Genomic DNA, 22,079 nt, shown 5'->3' on the forward strand with positions numbered 1-22,079 from the left:
TACATAGAAAGTCTTGTTTTCCAAAAGGAGACCGAGTGAAAACCTTTTGTTCATTTATATCGTTTTCTCAACCACCCGAGGCACTTGTGCAAAGGGGGTATGATAGCGTCATTAAATATGCTGCTCATTGTCATTTTTTTCCCCAACCGGCAATGTGAACTAATGTGAATCATTAATGCAAACTGGACGCTTTTGTATTTTTCCATCCCCCCCCCCGCTGATGAAAATTCTGCACAAACATGTTCATTCTAAATGAGTAATGCATTTATTTCAGGTTTACACCAGGCATTAACTACATTTGCAGACTTTTGGGTCCTCTTATAATGTCATGCTTTATATTTAATGTCATTCAAACGACATTACACGATGAGGACTTTACTTAAAACTGTGACACTGTTGTTTTTTCGGTGTATAATTTAAGTAAATCTAAAAAAAGGCTTACAAATGCAGAAAAATACCTTGTGTTTCTTTAGAAGTATTATGTCGAGTATAAAAAAGGAGCGTGTGTGCTGGTTGTGTGTAGGAGAAAAGGGGGATGGGGTGGGGGTGTTTAACTAGCTCAATAAAAGCGGTCTTTCAGCTACGCTGGAAACAATTTCCAGCTGAGGGGACATTTATATTAAAGCTTCGCTGTGCCAGGACAGGCTCTATGTATATGTGTGTGTCTGCGCTGTTCATGTTATGGAACAACACAATGACTGGATCAGAGACTGCCATGCTCTGCCACTTTATCAGTAATAACAGGTTACTAATAAACTCGTTAATCTGCTGTTTATCTTACCCTATACTCGCATGCATGTTATCGTATGGTAATTCTATGGAGAACATTGTATTGATCTTCCTTCTATTTGAGCCAGCGAAGGTCTCAATCTGTGCACTTGTCGTGTCGTTGTGCTGCCCTGATTGATGCTGCAAATTTCATTGCACTGGCTCGGCTTTGTGTGATGACAATAAATTGAATTGAATAGAACCGGGCATGAATCAAATAGCCCTCTTTCTCATACATTTCTGGACAGGCTGCCGTTTCTACATCAGTGCTTAAATCTGTCCTGATATTCAGACACCCTGTGCCAGAGCACTCAGACAGACAGCACGTACCGAGAGAATTAGAGGGTCAGCGTTGAAACTCTTTGGGCCCCAAACAGGGGAGGTGTGAGCCATGGAGCAGTCATCCAAAGGTTAAGCCTCATTGACTGGATGTTCCAAAAGGATCCGCTGACCTCAGGTCATCAAACACATGTCTTTGAAACCAGACTTGTACTCCGTTGTGGTTGTCAGTCATAGATTTTCCTCTCTGTGTTTTCAAAATGTAAAAAGTCTGACACAGCTTCTTGTTCTTTTTTTTAAATCAACCCAGCCTAGTGTCATTCAGAAGCAGCTTGGGGAGGGCAGTTTAGCCACATCATGATTATGAGGATGAAGATGATTTTATGTGGTATGACCAAGATCCAAGATATGAGTCACGATTCACCCAACAGATTTAGGTCTCATGATTAGCTGTGAGTTTAGATGTGGACTTCAGCATCATCATCTTTTACTGCAGCTGTAGTGGCTGTTTGGCAGTCACCTAGTTCACGGTGTCGTAGAGGTGCTGGTTAGAGTGGTCCTCCAGGTTGTAGGGTATCCCCTGTAGAGCAGACCCATCCCATCACCAGCTTCTGAAAAACACCGAGATCTGGCACAACAGTGACATGGTCAGTCTGCTGGTAGGTAGAGAACAGGGTTAGATAGTTACATATAGCACAGTTAATGATAAGGTAATGGCTTTCTCTGAAAAGGAGATGATATCATGTTTATTGTCTGCAATCATCAGATGATGAGCACCATGCCATGCTTTGACTTGTCTTAATTGTATCATAGCTAGAAGAGGCAACAGCTGATAATTGTTTCTGTAAGCGTTTCTGCTGCTGTGATTGTTTGATAATTGATTCATTTATTAAACAGTCACTTTGTTATGTTATTTGAAAATCCTAAGCTCAGAAGAGTTTCAGAACATGATATCTGTGTGATTATAAACACAGGAAAGAAAAAATTGAGCGGCTGTAGCTAGAAGAAAATATTTGGCCAGAATCAAATCCAACTTTATTTCCGTTTTGCCACTTTGAGAACGGTCACACCAGCATTCCGGCTTTTTTTTTTTTCCTCAGCCGCTGAAAATCCCCTCCGTGCAACTTCAGTTTGCTGTGTGAGTCCTCGCACCGAGCCTACTAAGAAACTCCTGTGTGTTTGTGTACGGGATGTGTTCTTAATACTGAAGTAATGTCAAGCTTATGCCGAACAGGATGTAACAGAAAATTGGCAGGGTGTGTTTTTGGCTCGTTTTGGGTTGTAATGATGTCAAATTAAAGAGTAACATAATCAGAGTCTTTCTCCTGTCTTTCTGGTTTTAATATATTCACATAGACACAGGTGGTGGAAATGGGCAATGAGGAATCAAGAGGCAGAGGTCATAGAGTTAAAAAGGGAGAGTGCGTGTGTGTTTGTGTGCATGCATGCTGGTTGATATGGGGAATAGAGAGAGGGTATGTTTGGCCTTCATGGTGTCTTGCACAAATTTGTCATTGCATGTTAGATGCTATGGAGCGCTCGATGAAGATCTCTAATGATCCTGGCAGGGCTTTTGTGTGTGCACACTTGTGTGTCTGTGTGTGTTCTTATCTAAACTAGCTAGCAGCAATGAAGCATTAGACCTTGAACTGACGTGACTGAAGGCTTTTGAACTGTTTTTCTCAGTTTCTGGTAATAAGGAACAACCGTTTATGTCAGGGGGAAATGGCAGAACTTTGACTTACATAGAAGACATCAGATATCAACCATGATTTAGGCTAATTACACATCTCTGTGAAGTGGCTCCCGTGTGCCAGATATACAGTTACAGAACCAGTCAGTGGGCCCTAAATTAGTGTTTGAGGCTAGTGGCATTTGGAAGCTCAGATGCTTGTGTGTGTCTGTATATATAAAGCTGGCACATTTCAGCTAAGTTTAGCTGGCTTTCATTTAGCACAGACTCCTCAGTCAGCTGATGTTGGTACAGTGGAGTTTAAAGCTCAGACGAACCATTAAGGCTGAGAGGCACAGTAATCCTGTTTAATTTTTAATCTAAAGGTCACAACATTGTATAAAAAGCACCCTTGTTTGTGAAAGCGTGCTGTGCTTCGTTCTGAAATGGTTAACCAAACTTCTGCATCTTCAGCCACTTCTGTCATCTCAGGTGGTTATGTGTGACGCAGATTCCTTTATTGTGACACGTGTGTGCCATCATCTCAATTCTGCTTACATTACAGAAGCAGCACAACATCCCTTAACCTCACTCGGGCGTCTGTATCGTATTGGAACAATATGAAACCTCATGAATCCCCTCCCCCCTCTGTCGCTATCCTGTGCCTTCCTGTTGTTGCTTGTGTAACTGCTTGCCTCCACTGTCTCCCCACAGAGGCTTCCTTTTTCCTGTTGTGTACAAACGAGCATAATCGGAGGCTAAAAGCCTTAACCAGAACAATGAAAAAATAAATAAACAATGATGAAAACTGCCGGTGCATGTCTTATATTCTGCAGACACAAAGACGTGCTAAATTTATGTTTGTTTTGATCAGATAACTAATACATTTTTTATTATCACTTAATTGAAGTTGTAGGAGATTTCTGTTGAGGTTTTTGGAAGTTTGGAACGTTTAGGCTATTGTGTGGGTGATGCAAGTAAATGCATCATGTTAATGGGCGGGAAGGGGGGGGACTTTTAGTCTTTATTATGACAGGGCATTTGAGAGTGGCGAGGAAAGCTGGGAGACAGAGCCGGGGAAGAGACGCCTCTGCAATAGCCTTATGGCCTCTGGGCCCCCCTTCTCAACCCGGTGAGCTATTGTAACATCCGATGCAGTGTTATTTAACACAACAACACCACGGCCCTTCTCAAGAAATGAAACAAGACATAAATGTAGATATTTCCCCAAACAGCAAATGAGCATCATGGAGATAACATTCATCGCAGAGCCATTGATTTGTTGTAAGGCCATTTCATTAGATTGCATTATGTTATACAGGATTGTATGGTATGGTGAAATCTCTAATGTGCCTAATCTTGCACTCCTCTGTCTGTTGTCTCGCTTTATGAGGCTTAGTGCTAGTTGCATTGTTAATATTGTGATTGCCTAATAGTCTGTTTTTAATTGCAAACAGCCGGATGACCTCAAGTTCAATTTAGCTTTAGGCTCATTTTAATAATTCTTTGGTTTCTTACTGCATAATCTTGTGTCAGAATTTAATAACTTTCTTTAATTCTCATTCTCAAATAGGCTCAGATAATGTAGTGTGTGTGTGTGTGTGTGTGTGTGTGTGTGTGTGTGTGTGTGTGTGTGTGTGTGTGTGTGTGTGTGTGTGTGTGTGTGTGTGTGTGTCATAGCCCTGGTTTCTGTCCAGTACCATCTGGTGAATTCCTGCACAGAGGGCATTTTAGCTTGCCAGCTATGTCTCTGTGTGTGCCTCCCTCTCTTCCCCTCCAACACACAGACCCACACACATACACAGACATACACACAGACACATCCACACAGACACACAGTTTCTCCTCTACACACACTCGGCATCACGTGAGTCGTGACTACAGGGCAGTGCTTGTTTCTGAAGGAGAAAAGAAAATGCAGTGTCGTGGATATAACTGCTGTCTCTGGGCCGTTTCTACTCTCGACTCTGTTGTCCCCCCCCTCACATGTTATATCAGTTGGTCTTTAACACTCCCGCTAAGCCTTTACTTCATAAACATGCACTTTTAATTTCAAGACAAGACTGATTTGCATTAATCTGCTGCCTGCAAATACCGCCAAAAAGATTTTTGCAAGGAGGAATGCCAATAAATCTGTTGATGGCCATTTCCTTTTATTTTGTTCACTTAATCCTCCAAATTTTCACACTCTAGAAGCGATTAACAGGGGAGGGATTGCCCTCTTTTCTTAATTAATTGCTGGCTATGATTCTGAAAATGCATGTGATCAATTAATTATAGAGGCACTGATGTAGTACAGGGGAAAGCTTGTTCTTTGGGGGCGGGGGAAACCTGAAAGTTACAAATTGACTACCTGGACTGCACACCTCTTGGGAGATAGGGGGGCTGACACAGTAGGGAGGATGAAGAGGAGACAGGGGAAGGCAGAGGTCACATCAGAGCATGCAGCTCTCTTGGGAGGTAGGGAGGGGAAGAGCAGCATGGGGATGCTTTACATGTCTCCAGGGTTTTTTACATAGCAATAGGCAGGGGAAAGCACACGGGAGGAAGTCACATTGGTGAGACACTGTGTGATGGAAGCAAAGGACAAAGAGAGGAGGAGGCGTGAGCAGGCTGAGCAAATGGTAGGACGAATGAGGTAAAGGACAGGATGTCCCTACTTTAGTGCCATCACCAGCAATCATCAAGTCTGCGTGTGTGTGTGTGTGTGTGTGTGTGTGTGTGTGTGTGTGTGTGTGTGTGTGTGGTCACTTTACCGGCAACACGCCTGCATGTGTAGAAAATTAGAGTGAAAGAAAGGAAAAAATCCAAACAGAATCCAGTGCTGATTCAAAACAAGACAACCATGTATACACACACATTATAGTATACATGTAAAAGATAATGTAAGTCATACATGTCCCTAGAGTCTGTTGTTCCAGGCAGTTTCAACACCTGTAGCTTTCAGTTACACTGAATGCAAAAAAAAAAAAAAGGAAACACACACACACAAATGTTGGTTTTGTTCTTTAAGCACACCTTGAGAGTTGTTGACTGATAACAAAACCCTGAAAAACCTTAGTGGGAGCCAAAACAAGGAGACAACACCCAGTGTTTTCCGTGCTGTTTTTCGTGCTATGGTGTCAGTGTTTCCTAATGTACTTGCATTGTGACCATTTACTCATTACCTACACCAGTTTAGGTTACAGTAGAGCACAAAAGGCAAATAGTAACCCACACACAGCTCATATCTGAGACTGCTCTTAAAGTTTTAGCTTCAACCTTTTATTTTTTGACTGCGATGTAAACAAGAGTCGTTAGCTTAGTCGTCAGTTACCGTCAGTTACGACGTGACATAGCTGCACTGACAAACAAACAAATAAGGGTCTAGGTGGGCTGCGCTGTAGTTGAATGTGACTGTGTAGTTGTGATATTGCGTCATCACTTCTGCAGCAATGTGTTGCTTGTCTTGAATTCTGTGCATTTCAATGTGAACTGAGTGTGATGCTATAACACTGCAACCTGCTGTGGAATAAAAAAAGACAGAAATCTCAATTTCCAATAAAATTTACAGTTAATAGAGGCTAGATAAGTTAGTTTCTTGCTCACTAAGCCATTTATTATATTATTATTATTACTGCTGTTTTGTTTTTTGTAATTCTGTACCTTAAAATCTTTATACTTCTGTTCATGGTGTTTATTACAAACACTAACCTTGAAAATTTTTTTTCTGTCAGCATTAATTGGTGAACAAGTTGATAGTTTTTGTTGTTGTTGTTGCTTTTTTTTTTTTGAGCCTCTTCAGCAACGGTTTCCAAGAAAAAGACAATAAGGCAGTACACTGTAACTTTTAGAGGAATTCACTTGACATTCAGAGGATAGGAAACTGTGCGTATACCTGTTAAGAGGGTTAAGGTTGTGGTTTCTTTGGGTAAGATAAGACTGAAGTTAGAGGTGGTTAGTTGTTCCAAAAGCCCACATTTCAAGAAAGAAATAAGTTGTGCAAATTGAATGCAGTTCATGTAGGAGAGAAAAAAGATGCATGTTTTTATAGATATAGATTTCCTAGAAATGCAATCCTTTATACAAGGAGAGTAACAGAGACAGTATTTAAAAAAACCCAATAAGAGCAAGATTTATGAAGAGAGGTTTCTGAGGTTTCGTGATGAAGCATGCATTGCACCTACCGTATAGCCTTTTTCCGGAGGAAAGTTATAAATAGCTCTGTTTATTTTTGCTTTCATGCAGAAGCACTTCAGAAATAGGTGATGTGTATTAACCCAACACGCGGGAGCGAGTCGTACACGTGGGCAAACAAATGTCTTGGTGAACTCTTTATCAGTTCCGGACGCATCATTTTCAACTTCTTTCTCAGCCACGCAAAGCATAATTTCATCACAGCTTTGCGCAACCAGTGATATATATTTTTTTATCACTTTATCAAACATTGTACCTTGTAATCTCTTTTTTTTCTGTCACACTTTGCCTCAAATTTACCCACAAAGTGAGAAATGGATAGTCGAGAGGTTCACAGGTGGATCAGAGAAGAATCGATTGAAGCGTACAAGAGTAATTTGACATCTCTGCCCACATTTTTAAAACCGGAGCGTCGCCAGCTCCCACAGCAGTCATTTTGAATGCGCACACAAATGTTTGTATGTTCATGTGTGTGCATATGCTTTAGTGGTGGATACATGAAAGTCCTTTTTATCTCATTGTTCACCATCATGCTTCCTCTTCTTACTGCCTCTATTTCACCTTTGTTGATCCTGCTTTGGGCCTCTCTGTCTTTGCTGTGACACTGTCTCATTTCCTCAGTACTATAAGTGTCAGGGGTTCCTATGTATGCTGTGGCTTCTGACTTGTCATTGTCATCACTGCATCGGACCTGCATATTGGTAATGTTGTGGGATACAGGACTCTGCAAACCTCTTTTTCTCTCTTGTAGCTTTAAAATTTCTTCCAGTTGACAACTTGTTTGTGTTTTTTGTCTTTTTTTCCTACATTTCTTTCTAAAAGTATTTAGTGGAGTTTTGTTTTCCCTGTTGAGATGATGACAGTGGAGCCTCCCCTGGATGAAGGGTGAGGATAGGGCTGTTACAGAGCCCTAAACTGTTACAGATGCTCACAGACACTGGGAAGTGACACTGAAAATACTGTTCGGATATTTCTGTGAAACAGTCATCGTTTTTCTCTCATTAATGTTTCTGCGTACCGCCCTTCACAGTCTCCTCCGTTCTTCTGTTTATTAAATGCGTAAAATTTTTCCACGCAATTTTTTAACCCCGAGGTGTGTTGCGCACTTTTAATTAAAACACTTTTATTATTGTTTTTAAAAAAATCAACATGGTGTATTTCATTGTGGAAAGAGCATGAAGTGACCTTTGACCTGCATATAACAGCCATCCTGTACCCTCAGCCTCACTACAGTAGAAACCATGTTGTCTTTATAATCAGTTGATACAGCTGGTTATGAAGCTGTTTTCTTTGAATCTTTTTACCAAAAGTAAACTATAAACAGGGAAATTTTGAACCCTGGCTGATAAATCAGGTGCATGGTCCTGTCTGTCAGCTCTTACACCATCACCATAACATTTTCTGACTCTTATATCATTGTTGGATAAAGATCTCTTTGACCTCTCTGCTTCACATTCAGCATACAGTAGCCTGTTAGAGTGTGGGCTATCTGCAGGTAACTCACTGCCTTTCGGTTATAGCGTTGTGCACATTTGTCATGCTAATTCATTTGTTCCTGATGTGTTGAACAGCCATTTTTAAAGTGTGAAGTCCTTAACAGTCACACGGGACGCAGGAGAAAGCCGCAAGAAGTAAACCTTTGTGTGACAGCTCCGAACACACAGAGAAAGCATAGAAGGAATGTGTGAACAAAGGCACCTACCTGGTGCCTATAAGAGAGAGAGGAATGTAGCCGTGTGTGTGTGTGTGTAGGTGTGTGTGTGTGTGTGTGTGTGTGTGTGTGTGTGTGTGTGTGTGTGTCGAGCAAAGCAGGTTTTCAGGTCGAGCAAAGCAGGTTTTCAGAGAAGAAGGCTGGGAGGAGTATGATGACAGCATGAAAAGAAGGCCCTGCCTGTTTCTGGAGAGAAGAGAAGCAGCTGATGGATTAAAGGCTGTCAGGTACAGCACAGGAAACGGCTGATCTTGCTTGTGACAGGAAGGAGAGGGACAGAGAAAAAAAAGAAAGAGGAGCAGAGCAGATTCTGGCTATGATGAGGACGTCGTCATGTCAAAGGATGGGTCTTTTTGAATGACACTACAAAGGGACAAGGGCTTGGAGAGAGATGCGAGGCATGATGGGGCAACTGTGTAATCAGACATGTGACTGGTAGTAGTGGGAGCTGCCGAAAAAGCGAGTTTTCATCTCTCTTGGATTGGATTACCCTTGGATTCAAAACCTGGAGGTGTAGTGAAGCTCCATAGATGCAAATCCAAACCACAAGGTCAGCGCTAAAGTCAGGGAAGAAAGGCCTTCAGTGTTATACAATGATCATGGAATAACCTTTATGAATTTTTAGCCTTTGCAGATGATCTCTAAGCAGAGGGTGTCTTTACTTTGCCCAATCAAACTGCTGTAGAAAGTTTGAGGATGCTGCGAAGGAAAGAAAGCACACTATTACAATGCTATTAGTACTGTAATGCAGCCATTAGCTGCCTATACTACAGGAAGTTAGGAAGCAGCCTAAGAAAGGGCATCTGATAAAGGTCTGTGGTGCTTTTAAAATCGCTCTTACAGTAGATACTCTATTTAATGATTAATGTCCCCTAATAGAGTCCAACAGGAAATAGGGCGGTGTTTTATGGTCACTGAACAAGCTTCTGCCTATATTGAGGCAGGGAGATGTATGATTTTCTAAACACTTAATTATCAGCTTGTTATCATGTTCATTTATGTTAAGATTTGAGAACATATATGATGCTTTTTAAAAATGGCATAGCTGTTCATGGCTCCGGATGTCCTAAAATGCTTTCCTTAAGGGAATTCTTCACATTTAGTGCATGTATGTGTTTGGATTCATAAAGTAACTCTTTAGACTTTGACTGTTAAAGGTCAAGGTCTCTGTGAGACCTCACTTCAATCTCATTCTTTTTAACACAATGTATTTCAGGTATTTCTGTGCATCTGGCACACAGTTTGAGTCAAGGATGAAGAGATTTGATTGTGTTGTTCAGAGGTGAAGGATGATGAAATTTCTTGTCCATATGTTTGGATTCTATATGTTAATTATGGAAAGATGAGGGCAGCACTGGAAGGTCCTGGGTTTGAATCCAGTCAAATGGGTTTTTTCTGTGGGGAGTTTCCATGTTCTCCAGGTGTCTGTGTGGGCACACTCCCACAGTCCAAAACATGCACAGGGTTAAGTTACCTGGTAATTTTAAATTGTCCATAAGTGAAGCGAGTGAGTATGAATGGTTGTCTGTCTCCCTCTGCTAGTCCTGTGATAAGCTGGTGTCTTGTCACTGGGTACAGCCCTTCCCACATTGTCTTGAGGAAAACAAAATGGGTGGGATTATGACAAGATAGCTCCCTTTTCATACCCAAGACACCATAATTTTCAGTGGAAACACCTCTTTTATTACATTCAACAACGTAACTCGGAAACTGAGTTTATTTTTGAAACAAGCAAGGTTGGATACTGATTGGTCCACAATAATCTTTGGGGTACACCTTGAAGTTATGGTGAAAGTACAGATCAGGATTGGGGGTCACATGAGAAACCAGGGCTGTTGTGGAACCGTTCTTTTTTATTTTCCCACATTAAATTTTTCAAAAACACAGAAGACACAAAGCAAAACAAGAACAAGTCAAATGATTTTTTAAATATATTTTTAATATATTTTGCATCTATATCAGAAATCAGAAGAGTGGCTGACGGGACTTTACAGCACAGCTGCACAGCTAACAAAATCTACGACCCATAGTTCCTCTACTGAGATGAGGAACAGCTACATTAAACTGTCAAATGTAACACAGAGGTAAACTGCATCTTGACTGGTCTGTGGAGACATATAACAGGGGAGGGGAAATGCTAGTTGCTGTTTGAAAAACTGTGAGGATAAGAGTCTCTGAAAGGATAAATAACAGAGGATAAATCACAAGTCCCCTGTTCATCAAAAGATGAATTTATTTCACAGCAGCAGTGCTAAACATGTGTTCTTGCAAAATGTAGCTAAAGGAGCAATCGGGACACAAAAGGAAAAAATAACCAAAATTATTCTATTCTAACTAATAACAGCAAAATAAAACTCAGCACCGTCAGGGTCATTATGTAAAAATAAACACCTGTTGCCCTGTTGTTTCCTTCCTGTGGTTGTGCTACAGTGGGAAAAAATAAAAATAAAGCGAGGTCTGAAAATTCCATTTAAAACAGGAAATGCAAGAAAGGCTGAACACTGTCAAGGTTTCTTTCTCTGTTCTTACTGCATTCAGTATTCAAGACCACAAATATGCAAATTACCTAAACAAATGTGAGAAAAGAAACAGAGCAAGCTTCAAGAACCATAAAGCATGAGCTTCGAGTACACTAAAAGGGCGAAAGGTTTAGGACACTGATCTTAAACTGTGAATTCAGGTAGGTAGCACCTGTCCATGCAGCGTGCCTTTGCAAACATTTGTGAAAGAATGGGTCGTTCTAAAGCGCTCCCTGGTACTGTGATACTGTAACAGGATGCAGCTGCTGCAGCATGTTAGTTTGTGAAATTTCTTCTGTCCTAGATATTCAGATATTCGATCAGCTGTAAGTGGTGTTATTGCAAAGAGGAAGCCACAACAACTCTGCTTCAAAGTGGCAGACCACATAAAGTTACAAGGTCGCTGAGCATCTGTAAAAGTCACTGATGCGCTCCTGACTAACTGCAGAGCCCCAAACCTCCTCTGGCATTAACATCAGGACAGAAATTGCGCACCAGGAGCGCCTATTGGTATGGATATGGGCCGAGCAGCTCCTGTAGGTGTAATGTCCATATACTTTTGTCAATACAACGTGAGAAAAGAAACAGAGCAAGCTTCAAGAACCATAGAGAACCAACTCTCCTATGTATTAAATAGGTACAAACTTGACTGCGTTTTGTAGCTCGCGTGCATCCTGGTCAGTATTTTTGTCGTTCGAACACAGAAGAGGAGCACCACAAAACTAAGTGCATGTGCCACATTTAACTTCCAGCTTCGAGTCTGCAAGGACTTCAGTCAGATGGTGTTTTTATTATTTTGTACACTGATTACATGATCACAGAGAGGAGCTCACATATATCCAGAAAAACAGAACAAAATAGCACAGATGACTAACAAGGCCCCTGTTTACCACAAGTGTTGACATAGCAGCCATCATAGCATGGCTGTAGGCACAATCAGCAGTGTTGGAATAAATTTTGACCAGCCAGACTGCTTTGCTGGAGCTTTCTTGTTGCAAGAGCAAAGACGACAATTTCTCTTAACATTAAAAGTTTGGAGGAAGATTAGGTTTCCTCTCAGTCTGGCAACTGCTTGAAAGATTCTCCCTCGGCCCCTTTCTGCCAGTTTGTTTGCATCTTGTTGGCATGATGTAAACATGTAACGATAATGACTTCTTCTTGGCTTAATTTATTTTCAAAGTGTATATTCTTGTCAAATTATCTTTCTTTAACCTTAGCACCACTGTCTTTCGTCTGACCTCTCTCTGTTTCATGGAAACAATACCTATCTAGTGTTTGTTGGAAAGCCATGTCAAAACAAAGCATGACACACCAGCAATTGTAGATATGTGGTCTATAAAGATAGCAAAGTTAATAATAAACATTTCAACTGGGTAAAGGTCCTTCTGCTCTCTTTTCCTACAGTGAACATGCTGATATCCAAATTTATCATCTGCACAGTCATGTCTGTATGAATGTGCATGAGTGTTGCACTGTTTCTTAAAAATATTTCTTAAAAATTATGTTAATCCATATTTCTTCTCTGTCCCTGAGCCTAATTATTTCACCTTTTCACTTAAACACATCATCATTGCTTTGCCAGGGAAACATTTTGTTAAAATGCAGTCAGTTAGTCTATTAAATATCCAGTCACGATTACGCCACAGTTTTTATTGTTTTTATCGCATCACTAGCAAAGAAGTTCATTGACACTGGTTAATGCAAAACACAAAAGACGCCCACATCTCCTGTTGTTTCACATATTGTTTTTATTTTTAATAAAGCCACATTTGTTTATCGCAATTTATCCACCTCCCTTAGTGGGGAGAAGTCATTGCATGTCACCCATTCATTAAAAGATAAAGAAGTAAAGTTGGCCTGGCTATTGGTGCACCTAACAAGCTGGTTCACCAATCTGTTGCCTGGCACACCCTTTGATGAGAGATGAGATAGCCTTTATTTGTCAGTTGCAGGTCTTTTGCCCACAACCGAGGGCAGGATCCTTGAAATTCAGCATAATTTCAAGGATCCTGCTTGAAACTGCTAAACTTCAGTTTGCAACGTTTCAGGTCTGAAAACAAAGATTAGAGGTAGCACATTTTAGGGAGGAAAGAAAGATAAGCTTGCAAAAGCTAACGTTTAATGTGATTAGAGCATTACCCCCCCCCCGAACGCTGCTAGACGCACACATGCCCACAGAGACTCAAAGATTACAAATCTTTGCTTTTTTGTATCACACATTTATAAGTCAGCCACTGTTACGTAACGACTGCGTTTGTGTGTATGTGTGAATGTAACAGAGGGAACTCGTGCAAGCGATAAAATACCTCTGTGTAGAATATTGAATTATGTCAAACTCAAAATGAGGCTCTCTGACAAATCGAAAGAGTTTGCTTTCCCATGCGCTCGCTTACAGTTTGCACATGCGCGCAGATGAAGCTCGCGGTTTTTAATACACGCATTTAACCAGCACTTCCAATATGCACAGTGATTTTCTAAAAGCGCTATCCCTTTTCAGCGTGTTTTTAATTAAAGAAAATAAAGGCTCCTGCGCATAATTTATACGATAATGGAGACTAACATTGTGGTTCTTTTTTGTGTCTTTGGAAAATTACTGAGAGCTTGCAACGCTGTTTCTTTTTCACACGTCTTTAAGTCATTTTAAAAAATGCAACAAATGTGTTACAGGTTACCAGAACATGGCCTATTCTGTAGCATTTAATATTTACAGCCAGAGAGCAGTGACAGAAAGAAAAGTGACCTCTCCGCAATTGTCTGTGAAATCACTGACGTAGAATTCATTAGTATTTAAAGTGCTGTGCAGCTACATTTCTCAGGTTTACAGCCGAATTTTCTCCAGATTTAACGGGCAAGTCAAAGCGAGCTGGCTGCTGGATCCAGCTGCCTCGCTTTAAACAGACCACAGCCGGGTTAATCACCCATGTCCTCTCTTAAATTCATTCATGCAGTTATGAATCCGCTCTGACAGCAGCAGCTAACCTTATTGCGCAGACTACATATAAAGCTGCTCTAATATATTCCCACAGGATGGCTTCCCACTCTGTAATTTGTTGACTGCTGCAGAGGGTCTAAAGAGCAGCAATACTCTTTAATGCACTTGTAAACATACACACAGACACATGCGTGCATATGCACACACAACAGTGCCTTGAGAAAGAGTTGAGAGCGGCGCTCAGGGAGGAATAATTATAGATGGCATTGAGTTTCCTGCTCTCCTCCGTGTGCAAACGGTGTTTAGCTAAGAGGGCTTGCTTGCTCACATGTTTACGGCATGGCATTTGTTGGCAGCCGGGTCACATTAGTGTTAGACTTTGTGAATGTCTGGTCTGCAGTGGAGCAGAGAGGCTCGACAGGCAAAAAGCTGTGTCACCAATTTTCCACATAAGTAACCTGTTTCTTTATTGTGTTATTTTCAGAAGCAGCCAGGAATAGGAGCAAGGATGCTTCCGCATTCTGTTACTGGAGCTTGCACACTTTCGCGTCTCCAACGGGAGGGCATGAAAGTGTTTGCAAGCTCTGCAAACACTTGCTAAATGACTTCTTCTTCTTCTCGCAGCTCTACAAGCTCTGCAAGCTAGTGAAATGTTCACAGTGCTAATTTCTGGCATTTCAGAGTGCGTCTGGCAGTGGGTTAGGATGTAGTATTTGTATGCATGAGTAACTAGCAGTCTGCCTGGAGATATGTGTTTGTACTGTGATTACGCATGAATTGTTTTCCTCCCCTTACCTGGAGCAATTGTATTTGTTAGAGAGAATAGACTGTAATTGAATATACTTCCCTGAGCTGGCTGTGCAACCTCATTACCTTGCCCTTTTACGGAAGAGAGAAAGGTGAAGTGAGCCTCTGGGAAAAGGGGGCAGGGAAGGGAAAAATGGCAAGGGAGAGCTGAGATCTCGACTCAGGTGAAATCAGAATTAGAACAGAGAGGGAAAAGGGGAGAAATTCATCTGTAGCAGCATAGCTCAATGTAAGGTCTTACACCACCATGAGCCACCAGAACACAAGGACTGGTACTTTTCATTGATGTCCCTGAAGTGCACACGAGTCTTTTGTAAAGATTTTTTCTTCTAATTTTATGCTCTGATGTTCCAGGTGGCTTGCACATTGTTCACAAGTCCTGCAGGAATTTCAGTTCTGTGGAAATCTGGCGGCTGCACTGGCCATAGCATGAGATTTTTGCATAATTTTGATACGCAAACCATTTCAAACATTCTCAGTTGGAGTGGAAACATCTGCATCTGTCATGCATTTATTTTTTCTAATAATTTGCATTTTCCAGGAAGTACACTGAGAGAAAGAGACTTGTAAGAATAGAGAAAGCAAAGAAAAAGAGACAGAGAAGAGAGGCAAAGGCAGAAATTCACCCTTGTGCTGACATATATAAGAAGAAAGGCTTAGTTTGCCTTGTTTAACCCAGGCTAGCTCAATTCTTCTTGTTATTCCGGCCTTGTACATTTCTCCACTGTACGCTGTACAGAGCCAGAGATTGATGGAGTCAGTGAAAGAGACAGAGTGAGTGAGGTGATGCAGAGACTGCAGCAAGCATGGGAAGATGGTTTGATGTGACACAGCAATGGAAAATGGGCAGGGGTTGGGGGTGGGAGGTTGAAGTGAAGCTATCCTGTAGGTGTTATCAGGTTAAGCCGCTCACCACTGGCTGTCGCCATGGTGACACCATGGTAACTACCAGGTGTTCTACTAGGAAGGAGCAAAACCTCTCGTATGCAAAGGGGATTCCTTTGAATCTCACTTTGTGCTCATTTCTGCTTCTTTTCTGCATTTGCCTGTAACGTTCAGGTGTTTGTGTTTATAACAATCAAACAGATGGAACAGTGTGCATGTTTACCTTCAGGCATCTGCTCAAAAGCTGATGCAAATTCATGCTTTTATGATCTGTGTCATCAAAGTTGTTAAAGGTATATTTTGTGAATCACAGCCGGAAGCAGCAGTGAATTATTTCTAGCGTTTCCCAGTCGTTAAAGGTGTGTTTGTGTGAGTCTGTTTGCCTGGATGCATGTGTTTGTACACAGTGCACCTGCAAATAGATGAAAAAAAACACACACACACAACTGAAGCTTGAAATTATCTTATCTCATTATTAAGTTGATTTAATCTCTTAGAGGCACATTTACCTGTGTTTGTGCTCATTATGTTTATTGTACGTGATGTTTTGTGTATGTCATATATATATACACATGCTTCTGTATGGCTCGTCCATGCTTAAACCTATAAGCTGATTTGGTTACGTACTTAAAGAGATCTCAGTTTCAATCCTTTGGTGTTAGCTCTGTTACATCACTCCACCCGGCTCCGTGTGTGTGTGTGTGTGTGTGTGTGTGTGGCACTCAGCAGAGTGGGTTTGGTAGGACACGGGGTGTGGTGTAGAAGGCTAACAGATACTTGGCACATGGAAACACACTGACAACAATGACACACGTGCTCGTGCCATGCGCACACAGGGGCCCAGCCACACAAATACAGTAAGCAAAGGCAAGCACACACCACTGAGTTCTGCTCTTAAAGGCACACTGTACCACTGCTAAACACATATCAGGCCTCTCATCTGCATCCTAGTGCTCGGCAGTTTAATTGCTCTGCAAATTAACGGTTCTAAATGTACACCCCCACGTGTGTTCAGTTCACTTGTGTATATTTTCTCGCTGGGAGCTGGTGATCTAAGGTGAGAGAAACAAAATCATGTGGCTGGAAGCAAAACACGTGTGTCCCTCTCATTTATGTGGTTTTTTTTAGATGCACAATCACATTGGTGAATAATGACCTTGTCTCTACGCGGGGCAGAGATCACCACTGAGGGTTTTTTTTTTTCTCTCTCTGTTAAACTGCAAGTATGTACTTTTTTCAGTACAGAAGAATTCAGTGGATGTATTTTTGTAATGTGTCAGCCGAATTATCCAGTACACATAATGAGAGTTTGTATTCAGTAATAGTGAAGTTAGGTAGTCAAGGTCAAGTTTATTCAGATAGTGCATTTCCAAACAGTCCATGCTGCTTGCAGTGCTTAACAATGTAAAATGCCACTAAAATAAATAAAATGCACCGCAATGATGCAGTAAAATATAGAGAAAAAACAAATAAATAAATAAAATAAGTCAATTAAAACAACTAAAACAACAACAACAATAACTAAGACTGTTAAAACCAAAATGTTTAGGTCAACATGTGCTGTGGTAGTGTTTAAGTTACTAAGGTGCTTCACAATCTGATTTATAAATAGTATCAATCTAAAGTTACTCAGTGATTGCACATTGGAGGGGTTAAATTCTACACACAAATCCAGGAAATTAACCTAAAAAATACATACATGACATGACTGTGGAAACGTAATTAAAAACACAGGTGACTAACTACATAAACTACAGTACAAAACAAACATGGATACAGCATTTCTAATTTCAGGTAAAGGTTTAAGAAAATCTTTAATTTTAGTTGCCTGAAAAATGTCTCGCTCAAACACCTACAGGGACAAAAAAATGAGGAATGGTAAGCGAGAGACAAACTTCCATTCAATTTCAGACTTGGGAACCAAAGACAAAGAAATACAGTTTGAGGGAATTGAGAAAGCTGAAGAGGAAGTTGGAGAGACTGATGGGAGTTCATCCAACGGAAGGATGTTCCTCAGGGTCTTCATATCCTTCTTCTGTTTCCTATTAAATTACTAACTTGAAACCGTGTGCTTCCTGACCCAGCTCTATAATCTGACATATGGGACAGCTGTTTGTTTGAATGTGCATTTTTCTCTGTCTTCATTTTTTGTTTCTCACATTCACTAATGCTGTTTTTTTGTTTTTTGTTTTTTGCTTTTACCTGTGTTGCAGATAAACCTGCGGCTGATTTTGGTCAGTGGAAAGACGAAAGAATTCCTCTTCTCTCCCAACGACTCTGCAGCAGATATCGCCAAACACGTTTATGACAACTGGCCAATGGGTGAGTAGCTCAATTATGTATTGCTATTCACATCAGATACATGTGCATCGATATGCAGAGGTATGAGTCTGCTATAAATGTATGTGCAATATAAATATGAAAGCAATAACAAGTTCCTACGTTATGAATAAAATCATTGTGGTCTAAGGCAGTCGCTTACAGTACAGTGAAAAGGTTTTCACTGTACTAAGCACACCCCAAGATTCAGTAGCTTGTAGAGCCACGTTTAGCAGCAATAACACAAATCATTTTTCTGCTTGACTGTAGTCCCATTCTTCTTTACAGCATTGCTTCAGTACGTTGAGCTTTAAAGGTATTTGTGCACATCTCTCTTTAAGGTTGTCAACATTTTAATTAGTTTGAGGTCTGGACTTTGACTAGGCCATTGCAGCACCTCGATTATTTCCTTTTTCAGCCATTCTGTTACAGATTGGCTGCTGTGCTTGGAATCATCGTCCTGTTGCATGGCCCAATTTCAGCTAAGGTGCAGCTTTCAGACAGATCTAACATTTGACTCTAGAATACTTTTGTATAGAGACGAGTGCATGGTTGACTCAGTGACTCAATGACCTGATACCTGGGTTCTGTGGCTACAGAATAAGCCTACCTCTTAAGCCCTCCACCACTGTGCTTGATAGAGGGTATGGGGTAGTTGTGCTGATATAGTGTTTTTGGTTTTCACCAAACACGGAGCATTCTATTGTAGACAAACATCTCCACTCATTTAGAGGCAGCTTTGCAAAGCTAGTCTGTGCTGCCCTGTTCTTTTTAGTGAGAAGAGGCTTTTTCCTGTTTACCCTTTCAAACAAAACCATACTTGTTCGGCCTTTTTAAACTGTACTATTGTGAACTTTGACATTTAAAATGCTATCTGAGGCCTGTAGAGTATGAGATTTAGCTCTCGGGTTCTGTACAGTTTTTTTTTTTTTTTTGCATGGTCTGACGTTGGGGTGAACCTTCTGGGACATCTCCTCCTGGGAAGATTGTGGCTTTGTGTTAATACACACCTCACCAACAAACTGCCAAGACTTTTGTTTTTATGGACGTGGCAATGCACTCATGATCCATACAGCAGTACAAGGGTACTCCTGGAAGCAGTCAGGGCACACTTGTTTTTTCTCTCTTTCCTCTTTAAGATATAGCTTTTCATATATTTGATTAATTCTTACAGACATCTACAAACTTATTTTTACAGTAACCACATTTTCAAAGCTGATTGACTTTTTTTAAAAGTGAAAAAGCAGGTTAAATATATATTCTTATAATAGTAATCTGTAGCAAAAGAAAAATATCATTGTTTACCTGTCCAGCCTGCAGTTGTACTTTTTCAGTTCACTTTTTTCAGTATTGGAAGTTTTTTTTTCATGTTTGACATTTAAAAACTAAAAAATAACACGTGGAAAATGTACCTGCTCGACACCAAACAGTCAGCAACGAGCTAGCGAAGACGGTGGATGATTGTGGAGCTGCTCTAGCTTGTAATGTGCAAACAAGATTAACGGACAGTTCAAGGTTTAGGTTAACAGCAAAATTAGCATTAGAGTTGACTTTCTTTCTTACCTCATTACAAAGGTGCTTATAACACAGTTGTATTATTTATTTGATTTACATGAGAAAGATCTGGGTTTTCACATCTGCTTTATACATGTCAGATTTTAGCATCAGCTTTGGTTTTACTTACAGTTCTATATTCTTTAACATTTTTGCATTTAATATGTGGTGTTTAATAAATATTATCATTATGCAGGCACAGCTACCGAATCTCTGTAAAAACTCTAATTAAACAATTTAACTGTAAACAAATATTTGTTAATTTGCTTAGAAACTACTTGATCAGACTTATTGCTGTCAGACCAACTGCTAATTGCTTACATGCAGGTCTATATAGCAGTGTGGGGAATGTGCATATCTTTGGTGTAGGGTAATTAGAATGAACTCCTTTCAGCCTGATTATCATTGCATACAGGAATGTGGGATCACAGTGCAGCCGCTTCCTTTCTGTAATACACCCACTTGCCTCGCTGCTGCTGTGCACCAGGGTTAGAATTCATTTGATACTGCCCACCTTACGTCACCTTCAAAACTCTAGCTTTTTCCCACGGTGCCGCTAATGTACTCCAGTTTAAGAGAACTCCACGATGCATGAAAAACTACAAATTACACAGTTGGACTCGAATTCTCCTCGACAACAGAAGTTTTCCGTTCAATCCCGTCAGTGTTGGGAGCACCCTGTGTTCCTCCCAGACAACCCATCTGAACCCTGAGAGACCCGGAGCAGGCTCTCAGTCAGCAACAACACCCTGCGCTTAGCTAGAGACAAACATCTGGTGGCCAGACTCTGTTGCTGCGCAACTCCGCACTCTCGTTTCTCTCTCATTTAATGCGTTCACTTTTGTCCTTAGCTCTTCCCGAGCCACACCTCGTCTTCTTCTTTTGCCTCGGCTCTTTCTCACGTTCTGTAGGGCATCCCGCAAAGCCCAAATATTATACATTCTGCCTTTAAGGATTTAAAATAAAGGCCCTAAATGTCTTAAAATATCTTCAGTGTGGTTGTCTGTGGTTCTTCTTTTTTTTTTTTCTTTACCAGGCAGCAACTGATTTCTTTTCACTACACTGTGTTCAGCATTTTCATCACGCCGACACGACAGCTTTTTATACACAGCTTTAGGATTCTTGTATATTGTGGCTTTTGAAGTACATTAAATTGTACTTGTGAAATGTCAAATTAATACTTCATGGAAAACGAGTAAAATAAGAGGTAAAAATGAACCAGCAGGGCTCCTTTCTCTTTAACTGTCTCCTCCTTTCTCTCTGCTTTCCTACAGACTGGGAGGAAGAGCAGGTCAGCAGTCCTAACATCCTGAGGCTCATCTACCAGGGACGTTTTCTACACGGCAACGTAACACTAGGAGGTGAGAAAACACTGAAGCTACACCACCCAGAGAAAATGGCTCATTCGCTCATAGACATGCACACAAAATCACAGCCGTGCGCTGCTGGAAAGTTCTTTGCTGTTCTCATCCTTTTCCTGAGTCACAGAACAGAGGTACCTCAGTGCTCTGGACAAGCTTGCTTTGACAGGGAAAGAGGGAGGAGAGAGGAAATAGAGGAAAAAGAGGGGAAAGAGGCTGGTCAGGAAAGAGGGAAGACTGGCGTTTAAAGGAGACCTCAAGTGGTACAAAGGAGAGAGAGAAAGGAAGCGAGAGTGAAAGGCAGAAAAGGACGTCTTCTGTTGTGGAAGGCCAGTTCACTCTCTCTGGCTTTTAGGCTTTTTATCTGCCTAACCCAATTTAGACTTGACTGGTGCTTTGTGGTTAACGGTGTTACAGCGCACCCTAACCCTTTTGCAGTCTTCTATCTGCCATCCATCTGATAATTCCCTTATCTTTTAGCATGTTTGCACATTAACACAGAATCCTTGTTGAGTACAGACACACACATTTTAAAGCACACACACAAGTTGCCAACTATTACATGTTAACAGCAGTGTGTAGTTTTAAAAGTTATAACTATATATGAACTTATGCGAAGCGGTGAGAGATCCTGCAAATTTTCCTTCTTATTTTGTGTATTCACGACATTTCTGGGCTCCAGCCTTTAGGCAGTGGTTGTTTAACCCCATGCCAATTACAGCTGTGTGTGTAGTCTGAGGACTTTGTAAAAACCTATTGAAATAGACTGTGCCCAGCTCCAACAACGAGGTAGCAAAACTCTTATTTAAACAGAAGCAGGGTTGCACTGAACAACCTGTTATGTTATGCACCTATGGCAGTCTGTTGTGAGCGCTACCTTTTCAACTTGCTACTGCTGACGAGCACTTCTGACACACCTACCAAAGGCGAGGGCATACCACAGCGTCTCATGGAAACATTTAGATGAACCTGGAGGCACCATTTCAGACTGAATGTGCTCCTTTTCCATCTCTCTCCTCTGGTGTCTGTGTCATGGATTTTAAAAAGAGCAGCAGGTCTGTGTGTTTGTGTGGCCAAGGGCGAGGCTGTGCTACAC

At 41.0% G+C, this 22,079-nt stretch overlaps 1 protein-coding gene across 1 annotated transcript in view; it reads left to right on the top strand.

Annotated features, from left to right (window-relative positions):
• Positions 1–22,079, top strand: part of ubl3a (ubiquitin-like 3a) — a 36,687-nt gene that overhangs the window by 9,811 nt on the left and 4,797 nt on the right. The window contains exons 2-3 of the mRNA XM_086308950.1: positions 17,963–18,071; positions 20,897–20,983. Of these exons, the coding sequence (XP_086165076.1) occupies positions 17,963–18,071; positions 20,897–20,983 (196 nt within the window). The remainder of the gene's footprint in view (positions 1–17,962; positions 18,072–20,896; positions 20,984–22,079) is intronic.

This window comes from Aulonocara sp. 'chitande type north' Nkhata Bay, linkage group LG10, assembly GCF_057382095.1.
Source record: "Aulonocara sp. 'chitande type north' Nkhata Bay isolate Kocher_YH1m ecotype deep benthic linkage group LG10, A_spYH_male_GT1.1, whole genome shotgun sequence".
NCBI lineage: Eukaryota > Metazoa > Chordata > Actinopteri > Cichliformes > Cichlidae > Aulonocara > Aulonocara sp. 'chitande type north' Nkhata Bay.